Source organism: Mya arenaria, chromosome 16, assembly GCF_026914265.1.
Source record: "Mya arenaria isolate MELC-2E11 chromosome 16, ASM2691426v1".
NCBI classification, from domain to species: domain Eukaryota; kingdom Metazoa; phylum Mollusca; class Bivalvia; order Myida; family Myidae; genus Mya; species Mya arenaria.
Genome location: NC_069137.1, coordinates 20,796,326 through 20,818,825, shown reverse-complemented (window position 1 = coordinate 20,818,825; position 22,500 = coordinate 20,796,326). Strand labels below are relative to the sequence as shown.

General features: G+C 32.4%; 1 protein-coding gene across 1 annotated transcript in view; it reads left to right on the top strand.

Moving 5' to 3' along the window:
• The window catches only part of LOC128222233 (golgin subfamily A member 6-like protein 7), a 75,645-nt gene that overhangs the window by 43,814 nt on the left and 9,331 nt on the right, over positions 1-22,500 (top strand). Inside the window, exon 6 of the mRNA XM_052931180.1 lies at positions 18,421-18,462. Within this exon, the coding sequence (XP_052787140.1) occupies positions 18,421-18,462 (42 nt within the window). The remainder of the gene's footprint in view (positions 1-18,420; positions 18,463-22,500) is intronic.

Below are 22,500 nucleotides of genomic sequence, written 5' to 3'. Positions count from 1 at the left end.
GGCAAAGACAAGTAGCCAGAACATTGGTATATTTATCATAGCCGCACTATATTGAAACATAAGCAGCATTCAACGACAGTTAATTCCATCTCTGGGGTGAATGACACATCTCACTAATAACATATTTGCCGGTGCTGTCATAAACATCCAGCATTTAATTACGTGAATAACCATATCAAATGAATCCACATAAAATGTGGCGATTGCTAACATACTCGTGATCTCGATAGTGACGTGTAACTTGCGGAAAAAATGCTACATGATTTGATATTTGTGTAGTGCTGCTCAACGTACCCTCAAAACTGTTTTGTTCTGAATTGCTTTTGAATTATTAAAAAAAAACAATTACATTGACTATAAACGTTTTCAATAATTTTAAACAGTTTTAAGTAAAACTGACGAAAAATACTGCGTTTGTAGTGTGCCGATGTCTCCGCCCTGATGATAAATTATGTCCATCCGCGGCACAAACCTAGTGTTATGTATGCATGCAACCATTTTAACATCACTTGGTTTCGACTTTATATTTATCGTTTAAAAAATGAATATCAATTAATGGAAGATCATTGAATCGTCATTATGGATATCTATAAAAAAATCACAAAAGCACGCGCTGCCACAAAGAAAATATCAAATATAGAATTATTGGAAAGTATTTTAACACAAAATATCACCTAACCCAGCTTAGGAAATGCGCAGGCCTTTTAAATAAAATATTTAAGTATATGTCCTTCGGATCAAATATTATGCACAAAGTGAACTCATAAAATGAAGTCATAAGATTGATACAGTTATTGCTTAAAATTGATTAAACCACCATACTTTTTTCTAAATTCCATTATGATCATTTTCAAGGAAAGTGGAAAACATTGAAAACAATTATATTTTTTTACCTAAAATAATCACTTGAAATTCGAGCATATCAATATCTGATTATACAGAGGTAAAGCAGCAATAATTTCACTATTTGCCAATGAACAGCGATGTATTTAACAAGGAAGTGAATATGAGGATTATATCTATAATTTTGAACCAATTTATAACCGATTGCAAAAGTGTGTGGTTGTGCGCATGTTACCTTTCTTAAGTAATCTCGAGCTGGATTGAAGTCTTTCAAAATCGGAAATCCCATCGTTCTATTGATATGGCCATTGGTGCGTGGGTTCTTTATGCGGTGATTGTATGTTTTGAGTATATCGTTCAATGACATTTGGGTGATTTCCTTGTTCTCCTTAAAATTGTTTGAATTAAATATTTGACTACTAGCCTCAACACAGTATGTTCCAGTTGTATTATCAACATAGTATTGACTACGTTGAAGTACAACGTTTATATAGTTTGAATAACATTGTTTTCACGATTTTAATTAGATTATGCATAATTTCATGTTTCATTATCAAAGTAGCTGTTACAAGCCAATGAATGACAATTTCCAGAAAAATATCGACTAAAATAATATGTTCTTAATTAAATACGTAATAACTGTTACGTGTAGGCTCTAAACAAGGAGTGGCGAAATTCAACCGATTTGCACGAGGTTGCCTAACATAACATATGACGAACACTCGGGATTATAGTTGTTGAACGACAATATGCCATGCATTTAAATTAAATGGCTAATCTAGAAATAAATGTATGCAAGGAAATTAAATCATAATTAAAGATGAAAATACTTATATTATTTAGCTAAAACAAAACAGATATATTTATTGAATATAACATGTTTTTTTTTCTTTATTTTGTACGTTTTTGAAAATATCCACGGATGCATATTTGTACAGATAAATGTTATATACCTTTCCGGTTTTCTTTGTATTTATTAAAGGAAGTATAAAAAATTACGCGAAACTACAAGGCATGATATATTTTTAATAATCTTAGACGAGAACTATAGGTCATTTATTTAGGATCTTAATATTTCTCTTGTCCTTGTATTATAGAAATTTCATAGAAATAAAACGCCTAATTTATAAGTATAATATACACACATCATTTGTTGACGTAATCGTGCCGATAAATATGACTCAGCAGAGATGAAATCGACAACTAGTGTTATACAGAAACTATGAGCGTTTACTTTATGTTTGTTCTCACTTTAATTTAAATATAAATATTTTTGAAACAGTATTTAATAAAATTATTTTATTGAATTACTTATTCGCATGCAAAATACACATGGTACACGGAAGGGCTTTGTTTAAACATTATATTAAGTGCATAGAGAAATATTTCTTTATTTATCCTAACCTTTGTCTGAAACCTGTTAAATAGTCTGATCTTATTACTGTAAAAAGGCACTGAATTTTTTATCTTTGAAGGTCAGTTGAAGGATTATATATCTGTGCAAATCTCACTAGCCCATCTTCTTCACAGCAGCATTATAGTTAACAATCAAACTTGTTTTTGCCATCGATTTCGGTGGCCATCGTTTACACTTATTTGACCAGCTTTAAGCATTGTATTTATTTACACATTGACCATCGTCACTTACTTGTTAAACTCAACATTAGACGATTACACAGCATTGACGTGTTTTAATTGAATTCACAATGGAATTTTATTCCATACATTAATGATTTTAAAGTCTTATTCAATAATGCTCAATTTCTATCACAGTCCAAGTATTTGGCAGTTTATATGACATAAGTATGTTTCTGTATATTTAATTAACGTTTTCATTACTCAAACCTTTTCTACTATATGTTCGTGTTCGGAAGATAAAATCTATATCTGCATGTTATAATACAGTACAAATACGAAACTCGTTATTTGTTTTATAACATAACTTCTAAGATTCCAGTGTTCAATGTTGTTAGCATGTGCTTTTATTACATACATCTACTGATGTACATTTTCTATTTCCTTGACTGATTTTACCGCCTTCGAGTATTTGAGTATCTTTGGATCGTTCATCAACTCCAGGTAAACATCTGCTCCCTCGACGAAGCCCCCAATATCCAATTGTATCCTCTGACATGTGCCTTATACAATAATTGAATTCCTTTGCCTGAAAAACAAGACGCATTTTATCTTGAAAATGTAGTCTAACGTCTTACCTAAGGTATAGAGCTTATAGGTTAACTCGAACCAAGTTAAATTCTACAACGAAAACTACAGGGACAAACCTAGTTAATAAAATATTAAGAATAAACCCATATTAGTGGCAAATTTAAGGGCGCAAAACATGCATCAAAATATCTACATTTATGTTTGACGGGATTTTTGCAATTAAACGATTTGTGAAACAGACCCTGATAGTCAATTGAATGAATTGAGCCCAACTCAATGTGAATATTTCATTCATACTGCAGATCTTGATGACTCAGATCTAAAGGTTGGACCAATATAATCTTGAAGGTACCATTGACGTGCAGCATCTAGGCACGGTGTGTGCTTTATTTCAGGCAAAACACCACATTCTGGACTCATCCTCAAAAGAATAACAATTTTTGAGGAATCTACAAACTCTTTGCATACTACAACTCCTGGTTTATGTTTTGATACATAGAAATGTTGGTATTTGGTAATATTCTTTAGAGTTTTGAAATATGCATCTAGGAATGATTTCCAACAGTGAACTGTGACTGGCTGCTGAGGGTCATAAACCAACTGTGGGATGTTGTGGCTGGACTTTGAAGAGGCGAAAACAGTTTGGGCAATTTCTTGAAGATTTTCGGCATTGCAGCATTGCCACTTGACCTTCCAGTTGCTGAAGTGACAGTCAGGAGCAAATTTGGTGTGCCCAGCCAACATAGTGTTTAGCGTTACACTCTCATGCTGTCCTGAAAATTGTAGGAAGATCTGTTTAGTGTAAATAAAACTTTCTATATTCACAAAAAATATAATTAAGCAAATGATTTTAACTAGGGTATAATAAAGTTTTCAAGACATATAAATCTTACAATAATGGAGTGTTAACATATATGTTTATTTAGTTAAACTATTCCTCATATCAAATTACTGCCAACTACACTTTAACTTCATCCAGTTCTGCATCCTTTAAAATTAAAGCACAAATCGCAGATATCAATGATGTGATTGATTTCAAAAGACAGTGTATTTGTCCTAAAATATCAGACAAACAATTATTAACATATTAGAAAACTTACCTGTCATTACATGTCACATGGCATACCAAAGCACAGCATTGTTCTTGTTTTGGCACACAGCATTATCGAAATAAACCTGGAAAATTTAATACATTCTTTTTTTCTTTTTTAAGCTATATGCAGTACATGAAGAAAGCAATGTTATAATGAGGGACACATTTCATAAGCCATGGTTGAATCCAAATATCCAATCGTTATCAATCATCGAATGTGAAATGGAATAAAAAATCTGAGTAAGAATGTGTTTCATTGTGTAATATATGTTAAGTTTCATCATCTTTTATATTCACTATTAATTCTCATAATCTGTTCTCAGCAATAAGGATGAAGTTTGGATAGGCTGTTAGAACCTTTAATCCATTAAATATTCTATCGATAGTTTAAATGGGTGAAGCACTAAATACCTCAGCATGTTTTTCACCGACACTATAGTGCTGAAAGTAATTTGGCCTCGTCCACCAGATAAAATGTCTACTTTCCTGTACAAATAAATGTTAACTATTGTTAAAGGGACTATACACCAGATTGGCACCAAAAAAAGTTTATTTCTGTAACAAATCTCAGGACAATCATTTAATAAAATGTTTTACTCTTTGATATCATAATTGTAAAAAAATACCAAAATGTAAATGTTCGATCCGGATTCGCCAAAATTGCAGTCCATTGTTGTATCTACTGTGCAACGGAGGCTTACTCTAAACCTTTGGAATATCTAAGCTATATACCTAACTTGGTAATATCAGGTGATAACATCAACAAGCTAATCACGCATACAAATGAATTATACTAGGTAAACATACCTAGTAATTTTTTTAATGGTAAAATACGAAAAAACTACGAATATATAATTGTAAACTATGCGGTACTTCAGTTAGTTAGTTTCATTGCATTGTACTCATTAAACTCAAGTTTATGTCAGTTTTCGACAATGTTCTTCTTTTTTCCGCTAGTTCATCATATGGTGTATAGCCCCTTTAAATGATTTCACAAATAATAATAAAATTTCACTGAAATAGTCAGCAAGAAGATAATGTAGACAACCCAAAATGACACTAACAGATAGCTGTATAACTTTTACAGATCTTTATTTCTAATTAAAATTCATTTTTAAATTCCAAGCTAAGATCAAGAGTGTTTAACTTGTTTACGTTGAATCTTTTAAAAGGATTTATAAGTATGGCCAAGGTAAAAGCTTTTGAACAAGAATGCAAAGCTGACAACATAAAAAATCCAAGCATAAAAATTAATTCTGACTTGGAAAGACAATTTTACAGGTACTGGCTAAGGTCACAAATCTGAACACTTTTTGAGTTTTTTTACAATTTTCTTGGAGAGTTTTTGCTTTAGTAAGTTAAAATTGTGTATGAAACATCTTTGGTTCATGTGCAAACAGCTGTAAAAGTACAGATTCATGATTTCATCAAGTTCATGTCGAAAATCATTCATTTTATGGACAGTAAATCACCCTTAAAATTATGCTTTGGAGGTCACAAATACCGAACACTTGAAAAGCGAAAATACATGGTCATACAATTATAATTAAAAAGTATGCTATATTAAATAAACACTTAGCTGCAAAGTGATTTATTGTTTCTGATGTTTTTTTCAAAACATTTGCTTCGAATGTAAACCATTTCTATTTATACATATCTTGAATGTAGGTCAACATAACTGCAAAACCTAAAGATGCGCGTGCGCCCTCTGACGTCATTCCCCCATGTGCTACATTTTGATCTTTAATTGTATAAACATTGAATGGCATTTTTTAGACAAATACTTAACAAAACAAGATGAAACTTCGCAAGTTTGACCAAGGCAAGCCTCTGTATTGATCTAGATCATCGAATAATCGATCATTGTAAACAAACGTGTGTTTTAGCCGGTGTTCGGGATTTGTGCCCTGTTCGGAAATGTACCGTCAACCAGTACATATCATTATTGTATAAGATCTGTCTTATTCTGTTACTCCATGTTTAATTCGGAGTGATATCTAACCATAAAAACATACCTGAACCGTAGAAACACATGACACTTCCGTGAGATGGCGAATTATATCGGCCCAACTTGTTGCGCATGATGTGAATAGTGGACTTGCTGGGCAAAATCCTATGAGTAGTGGTATTGCACATCTTGGCTACATGGTTCAGCACCTTCAAAGACAATAATGATAGCAAATAAATAAATCAAATAGTATTTTATTTTATGAAAACAGGTGATTCGAACCGTTATTCAGTAACATTCAAATGATAGTAGAATACACTGCAGTTAGTTTACATTTTGAATCTCCTTGATATCTTCAGGTCTCAGAGTACCATCATAATCATTTAACAAAGTAAGTAAAGCATCGTTGATTATTTCACAATCAAAATCATCATTATTTATGAAACATGATAAAATTGACCTTTCATCTGAATCTTTTATATTTTGACTTTGAGAAGACTGCACAAATTCATTTAAATAATGATTGTCAAGTTAAAGGAGTTCATTTGCAAAATTTGGATCATCATTTTGAAAATATTCTATTTCATAACGTACCGTCGAGGCCTGTGACAACGTTTAATATTTAAACTTGCCGGTCATTATCGGTTGCTAACAACAACAAAAATGTCGCAGAATTCACTTCCGGGTTTTGTCACTTATTTTGATTGCCATGTGAAATTATTGTCAAATTGCATTATCAGGCTTGTAGATTGTGTTATACTGATTAAACATAATCATTTAATGATTAAATAACTTTTTATTTGCACTTAACACATGTAATTACACAATTTGAACCCAGAAACGTTGAAATTTAACACCGGATGTTCCTCGTGATAAACCGGGAAACGGTGTCTCTGTTACTGCGCAGTTTGTCAGAATGTGAACAATTATCGGTTATAAACAACCATTTCATGATCAAGCATATTCTGATTGATGTCCTTTCGTTTCAAACAAAATAAAATAATACTGTTTTTATTTCAAAAACGCCTTTCATCATCGGCCAGAAATGTTTGCACCTTACCGTCATACAAACGTAGTTACCAAAAGTCGAACAGCTGACCAACTCTTACGGTAAATTAAACACACGTTAACAGGTTATGATCAACTAAATATCAACAATGAGTGTTGCAGAGGGTTTATTGCTGAAATTGACGTGTTTTTTTATGTTGACAACAAATAACTAAGTTTTAAGCTCGAAAATACCATGAAAAATCAAGGGGTAAAGAGAGCGCGATTTTATTCTCGCTTTTTGTCGTTATTCACGTTAGCGCCACAATGATTAAAATCGCATTCCCATCCACATATGTTGTTCTCTTCCTATTTATAAAAAAAAAAATATTTTCGGAACATGACTCCTTTGACAAAAGTATCAATTATATATCTAATACTTTGAACGAAGTTATATCGGTTTGACACCAAGCTAAAATTGCTAATACTTCCGTGTGCTTAAAATAAATGTATCATACGTCATGGCGTATTAACACCCAACTTAAGAAAGTTATGACACACCACTTGCCTTATCCTCGTATATCCACAGTACATAACAACTAACTTATTGGTGTGCTTGAACACCAGAGTGATTGATATAAAACAATGGTTATAAATAGTTATTCCGCGTTAATATACACAGTCATTCTCAAAAAGCAAATGCAATTCGTGTCCCCCGCGTTTTTTGGCGCAATTAATCAGATTCCATAATCGTAAATGTATGCATGTAATATGCTTAGTGTTTGGTTAAGAACGTGTGCATAGAAGTTTTATAGTTAGTGAAAAAAAAAGATTTTATGTGTGCTTAAATGACATGTTCGTTATTGTCGCCAGAGCAAAGGGCTAATCTTACCTACATATTAACTTCATACTATAATAACACACTACGCGGTGTTTATTTTCATATCATACATTGACAAAACCACATTGCTCGGTTAAATTACGTTAGCGTGCCAAGACGGAAGTCATATGCTGCCCTTTTAATGTAGAAAAAACAATGTCGCCGAATATACCGACATGTTCGTTACTATAAATGTATAAGGTTAAAGTATTTTGGTAGCATATAACAGATACACGCTTTTCATATATTTGACTTAATCAAACATCGTTCAAATTGTTTGCAACATATCAGTTATATAGGGAAAAAGGTGTTTGTTACATGTTATTTTGCACAATGCTGACTGAAGAATACCATATCAAACTGACATGTTCGTTATCGTACTTTACATAACAATACAGTCTAGCAGTACAGCTTTTTAACTCGTTGACGCGTAGCCTTGTGCATGTGGTTTTACATACTTACATGTTAACATGGCGAGACTTTCAACTATCTTAAACCTTTATATCATACAATCGTTTGAAATGTCAATGACCAAATATTCGTTACTCAAATATAAATAAATGGGTGAAGGATTCTGTAACTTTGGGACGGTATGAATCAACAGGACTTGTCTTGTCCTTTTACATATACACTCCACAGACACTCTATCATTGAAACTGAATAATGTTTTCTTTTCTGTATGCTCCAGAAAAAAAATATAAAAAATAACATATATTTAAAAATGTATATAAGTGTATTTCCAAGGCAAATTCGGAAACATTTAACATGGAGTTTTAGAATAAAAAGGCGATATAACTTTCAAGATGTTTTTAAATTAGTATCAATGAAATTCAATGCAATCCACTTCAACACTAATGATAGGAAAGGAGTGTACATTTATAAACACTGAATAAACATATTTCTGGTATCCATGACAATACACATATGTTCCCCTGATACAGTAAAAATACAATTATCGCCAACAACGGTATGCATTTTACGGTATGTTACCACCATTAATTAAGAGTTTGATATGGTGTTGAAACAGTTAGTTAGACACTTTAGCACAACACTAGCGCGTGTAAAAATGGTGTATTATATGTAATATGGTATTTTTTATTTAAATTTTTGAAATAATCTTGACCTGAGTCAAGTCTGCATTCTGGCTTTGTAATGGATACCAAAAAAAATCATTATTTAACGTTTGATATAATGCACAAAATGAAATTTCTTATTTATGTTCATGTTCATGTCGGAAAAAGTCATATTTACATCATTGCTAAAACGATTCCATTTGAAATAAGTTTAAACATAAGCGCAAATCCATTGTTCATTTGGGTAATAGCTGCATTATAAATGATATGCCTGTAGCACATTCTAGCATAGTTTTCCTTTATTTAATGTATTTAAGACTATAGATCCCTAATTAGTGTCATTTACTAATATGTATTATTAAACATATGATTTCATTTTTACATGAAGGTTTACGATTGCAACACATCTGTTTTCAGTGTGTGTGATACGTCTAGGATGAAGTTAACGTAGATTTGCGATACCCCAAATCCTACAATACATAATGATTTTCCTTTTATCATGCAATTTCTTGGTGTAAGAACACCAATGTCAATAAATGATGAATACGACTAATCAACATCATTGTACGTTTCTTCATAACGAAATCCATATTTATGGTCAACCAAGCCCTGACTACTGCTTAATTGTTCCCATGCAAAAAAGTCAATACTATGACTACTTTATTCGAATCCATCAAGCAGTCATCAAGCCCATTGCAACTTAACCGAAAATAAAGTGGTGTCCTACACAAACAATTGTGAACAAACAAATGAAAAAGTATCCATACCAGCCACTCTAGTGCCGAATAAGTTCCTCCTTAAAAATCATTTAAAATCTCTCTTTTTTGTGGTATTCGAAATAATGTTAAACCGAATGAGCGTGGAATTGTATTGTTTGACTCTAAATCAGGATGTTTCTTATTTATCAAATCGATTTAATAATATGGTGCCGGGAGCATTTTGGTTAATTTGGTTTGTTGACCACATGATGTGTATTTACAGTCGGTTGGGCATGTGACCGCTAAAACTCACTTCTTTTCTGTTCTGAAATGACAGCGTGAAACACAGACAGTGCTCCGAAATCTTACTAATAGTCCGCCGGCTAATAACCACGAGAATCACTCGCCCAGAAAATCCAATCACTATGCATGATAATGGCACTGATTAGAAATTCAGTACACTTATCCTACCCGCAAAATGCTGAAACATAAGTAGCAATCAACGAGAGCTAATTCAATTTCTGTTGTAAATGACACATCTTACTAATAACACTATATTTGCCAGTGCAGTTCTGAACAATAATATCGTCATGAATTAAACCCATGGAAAATGTGGCGATTAATTATATACTCGTGATTTTTAATCGTGACATGTAATTTGTGAAAAAAATATACATGAATTGATAATTGTGATGTGTCGTTCAACGTTTATGTACACTCACAAGCTTTTCTGCTGTGAATTGCTATTGCATTAGTATAATACATTTACCTTAACGGAAAACGTATGGAATAAATTTTGATGTTAATGTTTTGAACAGGTTGAAGAAAACATGCACATTTACGTACTGTGTCGGTAGTGTGAAAAAACAACAACACTTATCTCTGTTTTAAAGGCTCACATTAAATTTCCCGAATTATTTATCCGCTCTGCCAGATAAACTGTTTCTATCAGCGGCATTAACCTAGTATTCTGTATTTATACAACAATTGCAACATGTCTTGGTTTCGGCTCTATATTCAACATGTATAAACTAATGAAAGACAGCTAAGGAAAATCGTTGAATCGTCATTATGGATTGATACAAAAGCACGATTTGTAACAAAGTAAATATCCAATATGAAATTTTTGTATAGAATCTTAACATTATTGAGCGCAGTCAATGGGAATGCGCAGGCATTTTGATCAAACTATTTAATTTATTTTCTGATTAAATAAGATGTACAAAGTAAATTTCATCAAGTGAAGTCGTAAGATGAATACATTTTTCTACCATTTACTATTGCTAAATATTTTTTTTTTCTAAAAACCATTTGGATTATGTTAAAGAAATTTTGAAATATTCAGAAAATATATTCATTTCACCAAAAATAATCACTTTAATCGAGCATAACAATATTGATTATACAGTTCATTCATATCATTCATGTCAAAACATCAACACTAATTATTTAACTATTCGCCGATAAACAACGATATATTCAATGAGGGAGTGAATATGAAGATACTATTATGATTTGTAACTATTGATACCCGATTGCCAATGTGTGTTGATGTGTGCTTGTTACCTAGTTTAAATTCCAAGTAATCTAATTCGAATGATGTCCTGTTTCACTGTCCGTTCAAAAGTGGATATACCCTCGTGCATTGGTGTTAATGTTGATGGGTGTGGTATATATGCGTTAAAAGTATGTTTTAATATATGTGTTTATCGTTCAATGCTGTTTTGGTAATTTCCTTTTACCTTCTGAAATGGTTTATAGTTGACTACTGTATATTTCAAATGAATTATTGACGCATTATTGACTAAGTTGCAGCATATCATTCATATCGTGTGAATAACACAGTTTTTATAATCAATTTTAAAATATAATAATACATAATTTCAAGATCCATTATTGCAATATTCGTTACAAGGCAAAGAAGATAGATTTTCAGAACAATCGCAACTAAAATTATATTTTATTAATTATTTACTGGGCCTCTATTAGGTGTAGGGTCTTAATAACTTATGAAGTGCCAACTTTCGGCTTTATAAGCTGGCTAATATAACAAATAATGAACACTCCAGATAATAAGTATTCATATTGAACGACAATCTGACATGCCTTAAGAGTAAATGACTAGAATATATAAAAATATACACATGGATATAAATCATAATTGATCTAAAAAAAAGACATTGTTACTTCAGCTGAAAATAAATATCATTTTCTGCGTTTGAGTGAAACGAATTATATGCACGAGAGGTTAATAGGCACGAGTATTTCGTGCGCATATGAATGTAAAGGCATTCAGCTCTAGGAACCCGATACGCTAATATCGGTACAAATGATTGTAAAATTTTACCAGCAAATGTTTAACGTGAAAGTTTTCTGTTATTATGCAATTTCATCATATGAATGATCGTTTTGTTCTCACTTAAGTATACATAGCGTTGTAATTGACACTTGTATAACTTGTTATAGTACATGTACATGAATCATATAAATGATATGTATTTTATTCCTAATTGTTAAAGAGCCTACGGGTAATGAGGCCCGACATCTAGCGGTACGAGACAAATCCTGTAAATCTGAATGACAAACAGGCAGGGGTTTCTGAGTTTTCCCTAGAAGGAGGATTTTAACTCAGTTTTTCTTTGGCCAATCAACCGCGTTTGTAAGCTCTATTTTTGTCAAGCATGTTGTTAATAAGACTTACTTTTCTCATGTTGCAAGTTTATGCTGTATACGTTTATCGGTTTCCCAGATCGCTTCACTGAGACATCCAAAATAATATCATTGAAAAGTATTGATTTTGTTGTTTACTATAGGATAGGAGCTTATTATGGTTTTAAGGGAAGTATCATGTATGAATAGAACATTTATATATTTTTTACATCTTTGCATATAAACCCATATAACGAAAATACATACTTGTTCAGATATATTTTATATACCTTGCCGGTTTCAAACGATGTATATGTAATTTTAAGTTTCATTGTTAAAATATTCGTTACAAGTCAATTACAAGACAGTTTTCAGACAAATATCAACTAAAGTTATAACTAATTAATTATTTATGGGGCCTCTGTTACGTAATATAACAAAATACGACCACTCCAGATAATAGTTTTTCATATTGACGACAGTCTAGCATGCAATTAGAGTAAATGAATATTATATATCGAAATGTACACTTGGAAATAATCGTAATTAATGTTAAAAAAAATATTATTATTTCAGCTAAAAATAAAATTCATGTATGAATAGAACATTAATATATGTTTTTACATATTTGCGTATGTACCCATATAACGCAGATACACTTGTTCAGATAAATGTTATATTGTTATATACCTTGCCGGTTTTTTGCCTATTAATGAAAGTGAATTACAAGCATTGAAATAATTGGCAAGGCATGGTGTTCAAGACTTTGTGAAAGATAATGTGATAGAACTGACGCGCCGAAGTTTGCCAGGACCGAGAACGCGCTTGACGAGAATTTCATCCGAAACAGTTGCTTATCTGAGGAGTTTACAAAGATCAAACAAGGACAAAGAACTACAGTCCCACCGCCAAAACAATGCAACAACAACATTTGCAACCATATGAAAAATGTCTTCCGTGATATGTGAGGTTTTTGTTTATCTCGTGCACAATACTATGTTAATCGTGGCCACGACCTATTTATTCGTTCTTTGTGTGTTCGATTCACAATCGGTGAGTCAGTCGGTGAGTCAGTTAGTAAGTCAGTCGGTGAGTCAGTCGGTGAGTTAGTCGGTGAGATCGTAAGTTAATCTATTTGCATACGAATGTAAATGCGTTGTGTTGGATAAGATATTACATAATCAAAGACCGACAGTTCATATGTATATATTATAAACTGAGGTCAATAGGAACTACGGCATGAAATGTTTAGTGTTCGAAACCGCACCTCGTAGATTGAGTGATTTCTAGATTCACAAATGCTCACTCTATAAGTCCAATGTTTGATATGTAAAAAAGTGAATGGTCATGATTGAAATTGAATCGCACTACTGTTAAAAATATAGTTCGTTACAAAAGGGAATTCGTTTGAAACAGGGTATCACAACAAGCGTATTTGCGTGTATTGTACACAATTGCAATTGTGACTGATATCTCTCACATGTATAAGCTCTATCAGACCTCCAATATTTATCCTATGATGAACACAACAATCCATGGCACTTTCACATAGATTATCAAACCAGTTTGGTTTGTTTATATCACTTTAATCAGATCGTTTGTTTGACGTGGAATAGAAATTTTGCTTTATAACTAAAATTATACCATTTAAAGTGCTTTTACTTTAACTTAAGCATACATTGTATATGTTCGCAAACTATAATAAAGTGCGAGTGGGGTAAACTTACACGTAATAAGTATATTTTATATGGGGGAATTCCAAATATATCTTTGGTATGTGTAGATATTTATTGTTGTTTTATCCTTGCATAGATACTAGAAGTGTGTTTGTATGAGTATTAATAAATTGATCAGCGAAAAAATTCAAGCTGTGGGAAATTGGAAGAATGCAAAAGTAAATTCATGAAATTAGTTTTTAATGACCAAAATAAATAATGTTTTATTTACTCTAGCTAACGTTACGTATGTTTCTTAGAAAATCAAAAACGTCCTGAAAATAAAACAATTTTAAAATGCAACTTTTATGTATGTGATCATTTAAAAAATGTGAGCATTTTCTTAATCAAGTGATCTGAACCAATTTACTAAATTATACGGGAAATGACCTCTATCGGTGTTCCACCAACTTTGTTTTAATTGTTTAACTCTTTTTTATAGAGTACGTTTCTCTACGGAGAATCATCGAAAACATGTGTATAATAATTTATAATTATTCTCAACTGTTTCAAAACAATAAGTATTTAGTGTAGTTATACTGTTAAGGTTACATTTTAACCAAACTGCAAGACACACTAAAAACTGCATTTACCTTTTGGTATTACTATGATTCTTGTAACCGAGACGAGGCATCAGTGATTATTCTTTAAAAAAAGCAATGCCGACGTTCAGTGATATATATCTGATGAATAGCAAATGTAAGTGTTATCCATGCCTCTAAACTAGCTCCTGTATATTGTTGAATATACGATATAAATTCGGCAGGTTCATTTGGCGTTTACATTTGCGAAGTATGTGTGACGTACAGTACATATTTCAGCGCAAAAATATAATATGATAACAGGGTGTTGTATTTTGAATAAACTGCACAGTTTTCAAAAAATGTTTTATATAATTTTGACCTAAGTCAATTATTCCATTGATATGGTTGTTGCATATATAACTTTACCCAATAGCATCAACTTTTGCTGATAAGTCACATCTCTGTGCAACTGCATACCACATGCTTTGACAGTAGTAGAGTTCTCAATGATTATTCTCTAGTAATCTACAGTTAAACTGTTATTATTATAAACATTTACGTAGGCAATAGGCTTTGCAATAGTACATATATTCAATTATAATTGATTGAAATTAATTTATTCTGAAGAAACTTTTTTTGTACCGGCAACCATACTATTTGGTTAACCGGACATATTGAATCTTGATAATCGTCTTTTTACGAACCGCTAATTTAAAGATTTGTATACAACATATCTTACTGTCCCGATCATGTTGCATGCTTTCTAAATTATTAAATTATATGCCTTCTATATTTATTTAACTGTTTTCGAAACCTAATTTTCGATAACAATAATTTATTATCTCCGATGTCAGAGGAACAACCAATTGTGGACATTACTCAATCATCGTATTATCCCTTTTGTTATGCACAAGTTATCATATGACTTTATGTACGTCAACAAACCCCTTCTTTCCGCGTGCATATACATCTCCAATTTATCACATACACTGTACTCGTTTAACTATTGATTGATGTATTTAAACGATAAACTTGTAAGTATGTTCAGTTTTAAAAATATAACTTTTGATGTATCGCAAACTCGTTTATGTATACATTCTTTCATTTAAATGGCGATGATGTTAATGAAACGAAAACATAATGTTCCAATGTTGTCTTCTATTTTAGTTTCAATGTATCTTAACATGTGTTAAGATGTATTTAACATAATTTATCAGGTCGGAAAACGCAAATCATCAGTATCAATTCTACTCGTCTTACATGGCAGCTTATTAATCATAAAACTAGTGTTAATACATCCTCATATATAAATTTGAATTAATCCCAACGTAGTTCGTGCGTGCTAAATTATATTTATATATATGAGCAACAATATCGAAAGGAATGAAAACAAAGTTACAATCTAGTGTTTGCTTTCATGAAAATGTACAGCAAGCCAACCATGGTATACGTAGTTATATTACTTTGTTTTATATACAAATGCGTAAATATAAATAAAAAGTAATTGTATTTCTAGGCGAAAATTTGATTCAGGAATGTTAATGAGCTATTCAAAATGTGTTTCATAATTCTTGTATAACTTATGTAAAAAACTTCAGTTTAAAATACGACATCCTAATATACATACTGTACGTACCTATGTTTGGATTTAAGATATAATATACGTCGCCTTCTGTCGCAAATTTTTTAATGATTGCATGATTATATACGCGTGGAAATTAGTTTCAAGGCCATGAAATAAATCACAAAAAGGAAGATATTACGAACTTTATTATATTGCAGAAACCGAATTTTAATCATACAAGGGTCAGGAATAAAAAAAATAAGGAACTTACTTTTCTTGGTCACGATAATAACAGAAGTATTTACTCAGCAAAGTTCAAGCAAGTTTCACCTTTAAGACCTAACATTATTGGGGAGACTTTATGAAATTCATAAGGATCTTAAACTCAACACAAAACAATCAAGAGTCGCATTCTATGCCTGTCATATTTCAGTTTTTCAGAAGTAAATGATCATTCGATGCCAGTCTTAGGGTAAACAATCCCTAAAATTCACAATATCACAATATCTAAAATGTTACCAGCAAATTAAAACCAAGTTTGTTAACATGCGTATACGTTAATACGTAAGCTACGTAACCATGCATATAACGGGAACACGTTATTAACATTGCTACGCTAGTACCGGAATACGTTATGAACATAGCCATGCTACTACGGGAATGTAAATATTTCTTAGAATAAATTATAGCAACGTTAACCTTAGTTGCATGCTTGTTAATGCTGTACTATGTCTACTATCCTTTACCTATTTATAATCATCATTCATTTTAATAATATCACTGTAGCAGACATATTGTAAAATGTAATCAGGACATTATGAAACCATTATTTTTATTCCTGACGCTTGTTATGAACCTTATGACTAGTGTACAAATACAGCATCACCTTCATAAAACTAAGTAAAACAAATATCACCTGATTTTCAAAACGTTCTCAGACATCCTGACATAGCAACTAACTAATGATTGGTTGTTTTCACTTTTCAGCTCAATGTGAAAAACATTGATTATTTCAAAATAGTTCATGAACATTCTTGAATCAATAGATTTTTTCGGGAACTTCACGGAATATAAGCATATTAACTATAAATTACATTCACGATGCTTTTGGATGAGGGGTAAGTAAAAACGCAGTAAGGTGCAATCGAATACTACGTTGATGGTATAAAAATGGTGAATGATTTCAAACGTTGTATATTAATTTCTAATATCCATAACAACACGCATTTTCAGCGCAAAATTTCAACTGTCGGCGATATAATTTTGATGAATTTTCGTTTCAAAATCGAAACCAAATCATATTCATTGTACCAGATAGTGTATTTAAAAGGTTATTTACATATGTCAACTGGTTTATTTAATATATACCATTTTAAACATTTAAACGGAGGAATTGCAATAATAGAATTGAGATTTATCTTCCATTCTACTTCGAACCGAAAACACAATATGTGTTATCTGTGCTTTTCTTACCGCCAGTTTCTCACTCTTTTTACTTCACTCGTCAAATGTGATGACATATTAATCATCAAGTTTGTGTTATATTTTTCAACAAATGAGATATATATATTAAGTTTTGCAGCCAGCAGAAACAAATGTTTTTCAGAAATTCACATCGCAACTCAATTTGCTTTATATTTCACATGTTCATATTTAACATAGAAAAGTATTGGTAAGCCGTAGTGACGTCACCATTTCAAAAAAGAAAACTCCGTTAAATGAATAGTGTTTACATTTTATATATCGTTTCCTATTTCATCTTTATTTTTATACAATTAAACATTTATGATAATCGAACTACAAAATAATGTTGTAATCTGGAACATTTCTATATGCACTGTATCTTACACGTGCTTCACTTATATAGCATAAATGTTCTGGACGGAAAAAATTTATTTCTGTGCACATCTTAGCCATCAGTTTATCAAATCCATTCAAACATCACAGATCTAGTGTCAGGTGTTTAAAAAAAAAAGAAAACTTGAATATGTCTTAGGGTCGTAAACTTATGCTTAGTTATGTTTGTACATGTAAGACATTATTATAAAAGAAAAAAATATATTGATGTAATCACACATTTCATACGTTAATTATTATAAACCAATCTTCTTTGAAATACGCATGAACATGTGTTGGTCACGGACGTAACTTTCTTGTTTATAATTCTACACTTAAAAATGTGCAATATTGATTGGATCAACCTAGTAAGTTGTCTAGGCTGATCGGGTGAATTAAACATTTAAATAATGTAGTATAATGTCTTAAATGTTTTTGTTTCAGTCCGGAAAGGGCGAATAAAAGACTGAAGGATACTAATTTGAGGTGAACGACTCTTGTATTATTACTCCTTCATTTATCACGGATTGTATGCAAAACAAATGACTATGTCAACAGTGTTTGATTAAACATAAGGTGACTAGGCCAGTCGGATTAATTCAACGTTTGGAATGTTTAATACTATGTCTTTAATGTGTTTCTTTCAGATATAATCAAAATATTAAAAAGCCAACGGAATTGAATTTGAAGTACATAGTTTATCGCTCACGACTCTATGCCGTTTCGTATAAAATAATTCGCATATGAGCTTACCATTTCTTGGATATAGGACATTTCCAAATATAAATACAATATATTCCAAAAATGGAACCTATAAACAAATAAGCCCACCACTTATATCAGGTCGATTTTAAGATGCATCAGGCATAATATGACTCTCGTATTTTCTGGCCAGATATAACTATGTAAAATAACATTTTTCTATAAAGAATGTAATGAGCAGACAGTTCTTTTTTACAAATAGTGCATGGTCGATATTGACTCAGAACTGTACGGCAACAATGTACATACCTTTAGCAACATTTTTTTTTATTCGCATAAACATATGCCTAAAGCCCGACATTACCTGGTGATCTTATACTGGTATTGTTCTTTTCGGCAGTCTATGCATTTAATCACGGAATGAACGTCCACAAAATGTGACATGTAGCTATGCTGTTAACCTAATGATGATAAAAAAGACAAGTATCACTATGTTTACTAATGACAATACTATGGCATTAACTCTCTTTTAGTACGATTTAATGAAAAATAAATGTCTAAGTATTTATGCAGAATTGTGGTTGTTGCTGACAATGACAGGATGTATTTGGCTGTACGGTTTTTACGATTTTCAGCAAAAAATGTAAAAAAAAAGTGTTTGAATATTCACAAAATGATAAGGTCATTTCTCTGCTAGGCTGAACTATATTCGTAAACTTTGTTTTAAAAAGTGTACAAACTAAGCACACATATTCTGTACAACACGTGTTTGGTGTAGGATTCAGCATAACATGATTAATAGCGTAAAATAGTTTAGTAACTGACTAACAGACAAACATTACTTAACCATGCCTTTGTGAATACTAATATATAATGTGCTTTCCTCCTTAGTATTCATGAAAAAGAATCATGCGCATCAAGGTCAAATCCTTTTACAAATCACCAAGGATGGTAACCGGTGATCCGGATTTTAATCCGTTCGTGCGATTTTAACTTGATATACGCCTGTTCTTCATGTGTTCTGGTGAAACCAAATCCGCAATGCTTATACATTGATACATCTTATTGTGAATGCCAAGCCGCCAACGCAAGACACTATGTGTCGTCAATACTGTTAAAATAACAACGAAACTTTGAAACATATGGAGACGAAATTCACTCCATTTATGTATATCATGAAACATTGGACAGCTATGCAATCTCTTCCGTTAAATCAAAGCATTGATGAAGTATTGAAACTATGACTATCACATAATACAATATGTGGTGTCATCAGAACAAATATAACAATTGTACTTATGATCATTTTCGTAAACATAAGTATAAATAAATAGGCAACATAAAATCGAATGCATTAAACATTGTTAACGTTGGATGTTCAGAAGGGTTCAAAAAGCTAAATTAATGATTAAACTATTCAAGCGTCTCTAATTATGAGAGTTTAAGACTTTGTTCTACATTGCGTAATGCTACGTATCGGTGATGTTTGCAGTATTTTACGTACCGGTGATGTTCGGAATATGTTACAAACCGTATATATTCGCAATATGCTACGTACAGGTAGTGTTCGCAATATGCTACGTACCGGTGATGTTTGCTGTATTTTAAGTACCGGTGATGTTCGGAATATGTTACATACCGTATATGTTCGCAATATGCTACGTACAGGTAATGTTCGCAATATGCTACGTACCAGTGATGTTCGTAATATGCTACGTACAGGAGATGTTCGGAATATGTTACATACCGTATACGTTCGCAATATGCTACGTACCGGTGATGTTCGTAGTATGCTACGTACCGGTGATGTTCGTAATATGCTACGTACCGGTGATGTTCGTAATTTGCTACTTACCGGTAGTGTTCGTAGTATGCTTCGTACCTGTGATGTTCGCAATATGCTATGTACCGGTGATTTTTCAATTTGCTGCGTACCAGTGATATTCGTAATATTCAACCTACCGGTAATGTTCGCAAAATACTATGTACCGGTGGTTTTCTGGTTAGCTTTGTAAAGATGATATTTGCAGTATGTTACGTACCGGTGATGTTCGCAATATGCTACGTACCGGTGATGTTCGTAATATGCTACGTTCCGGGGTTGTTCGAAATATGCTACGTACCTGTAATATTCGTAATAGGATGCGTACTGGTGAGGTTCGTTTTATGGTACGTACCGGTGATGTTCTCAAAATGCTACGTACTGGTGATGTACGCAGTATGTTATGTACCGATGATTTTTGTAACATGCTACGTACCGGATATATTCGCAGTAAGCTACGTTCCGGTGATTTGCGTAATATGCTATGTACTTGTGATGTTCGTAATATGTTTCATACTGTAAATGTTCGTAATTTGTTACGTACCGGAAGTGATCGCAATATGCTACGTACAGGTGATTTTCTCTATATACTCCGTACCGGTGATGTTTGCAATATGTTACGTACCAGTTATGTTTGCAGTATTTTACGTACCGTTGATGTTCGATGTAGGTAGATACCGGTGATGTTCGCAGTATATGACTTAGCGGTGATGTATGTTGCGTAACGTTGATGTTCGATGAAGGTACATACCACAAATATTTGAAGCATGTTACGTTCCGTTGATGTTCGCAATACACTATGTACCATTGATGTTCGCATTATGCTAAGTATCAGTGATGTTCGCAATATGCTAAGTACCGTTGAGATTTGTAATATGCTACATACCGGTGATGTTCGCAATATGCTACGTGCCGGTCATATTCGTAATATGCTACGTACCGGAGATGTTCGTAATATGCCATGTACCGGTGATGTTCGTAATATACTATATACCGGTGATGTTGTAAAATGATACGGACCGTATGTGTTCGTGCAATGCTACATACCGCTGATGTTTACAGTATGGTATGTACTGGTAATGTTTTCAAAATGTTACGTTCCGGTTATGTTCGCAAATTGCTTTGCACCAGCGATGTTTGCAATATACTACTTACCGGTGTTTTTTCGCAATATGCTCCGTACAGGTGCTGTTTGCAATTTGTTACAGAACGTCGATATTCACAGTATATTACGTACCGGTGATGTTAGCAGTATGTTCCGTACCGTTGGTGTTCGATGATGGTACATAACAGATTTTATTTCAGTATGTTACGTACCGTTAATTTTCTCAAAACTACGTACCGTTGATGTTCGCACAATGCGACGTACCGGTGATTGTTAGCAGAATGTTACGTACCGGTATGTTACAATCTACCAAAATGAGTCTTTGTGTTCATATTTAGTCAGTTTACATATGTGCCTAATTGAGGTCCTGCAGTACAACTATTTAAAAAATAAGGTTCATCCGTGACAACAACTCCTATGGCATTATCCATCTAGTATTGTCCGGTTTGATGACAACAATTCAGTTATATATCTACACGCATAATTGTGGTCATTGCTGATGTTTATATGTATATGAACAGATAATTCCTGTATTCTGCTTGCCTTGAAATATACTCTGGGTGAATGATATGTTCGAATTAGCAAAACTCGTCGAACATGACATAGATAGGATTAGATTTTCCGAAAAAAGCACTTGAATATGTCTTAAATTTGTAAATTCGTGCTATTTTTTTTTTCTAAATTTACGAAAATATGTTCAAAGACAGAAAAATAAATGCTTCAATATAAAAGAGACTGTTTGTAAACAAATTTTGCAACAAACATTTCATACGTTATTTGTCATTAATTTATGTTTTGTGAAAAAGGCTTGAACATTGGTTTGTGTCGAAAATTACGTTTTTGTTTTTAATTCTACATTTCCCAAATGTGTTAAAATACTTCGTGGTTCAACATA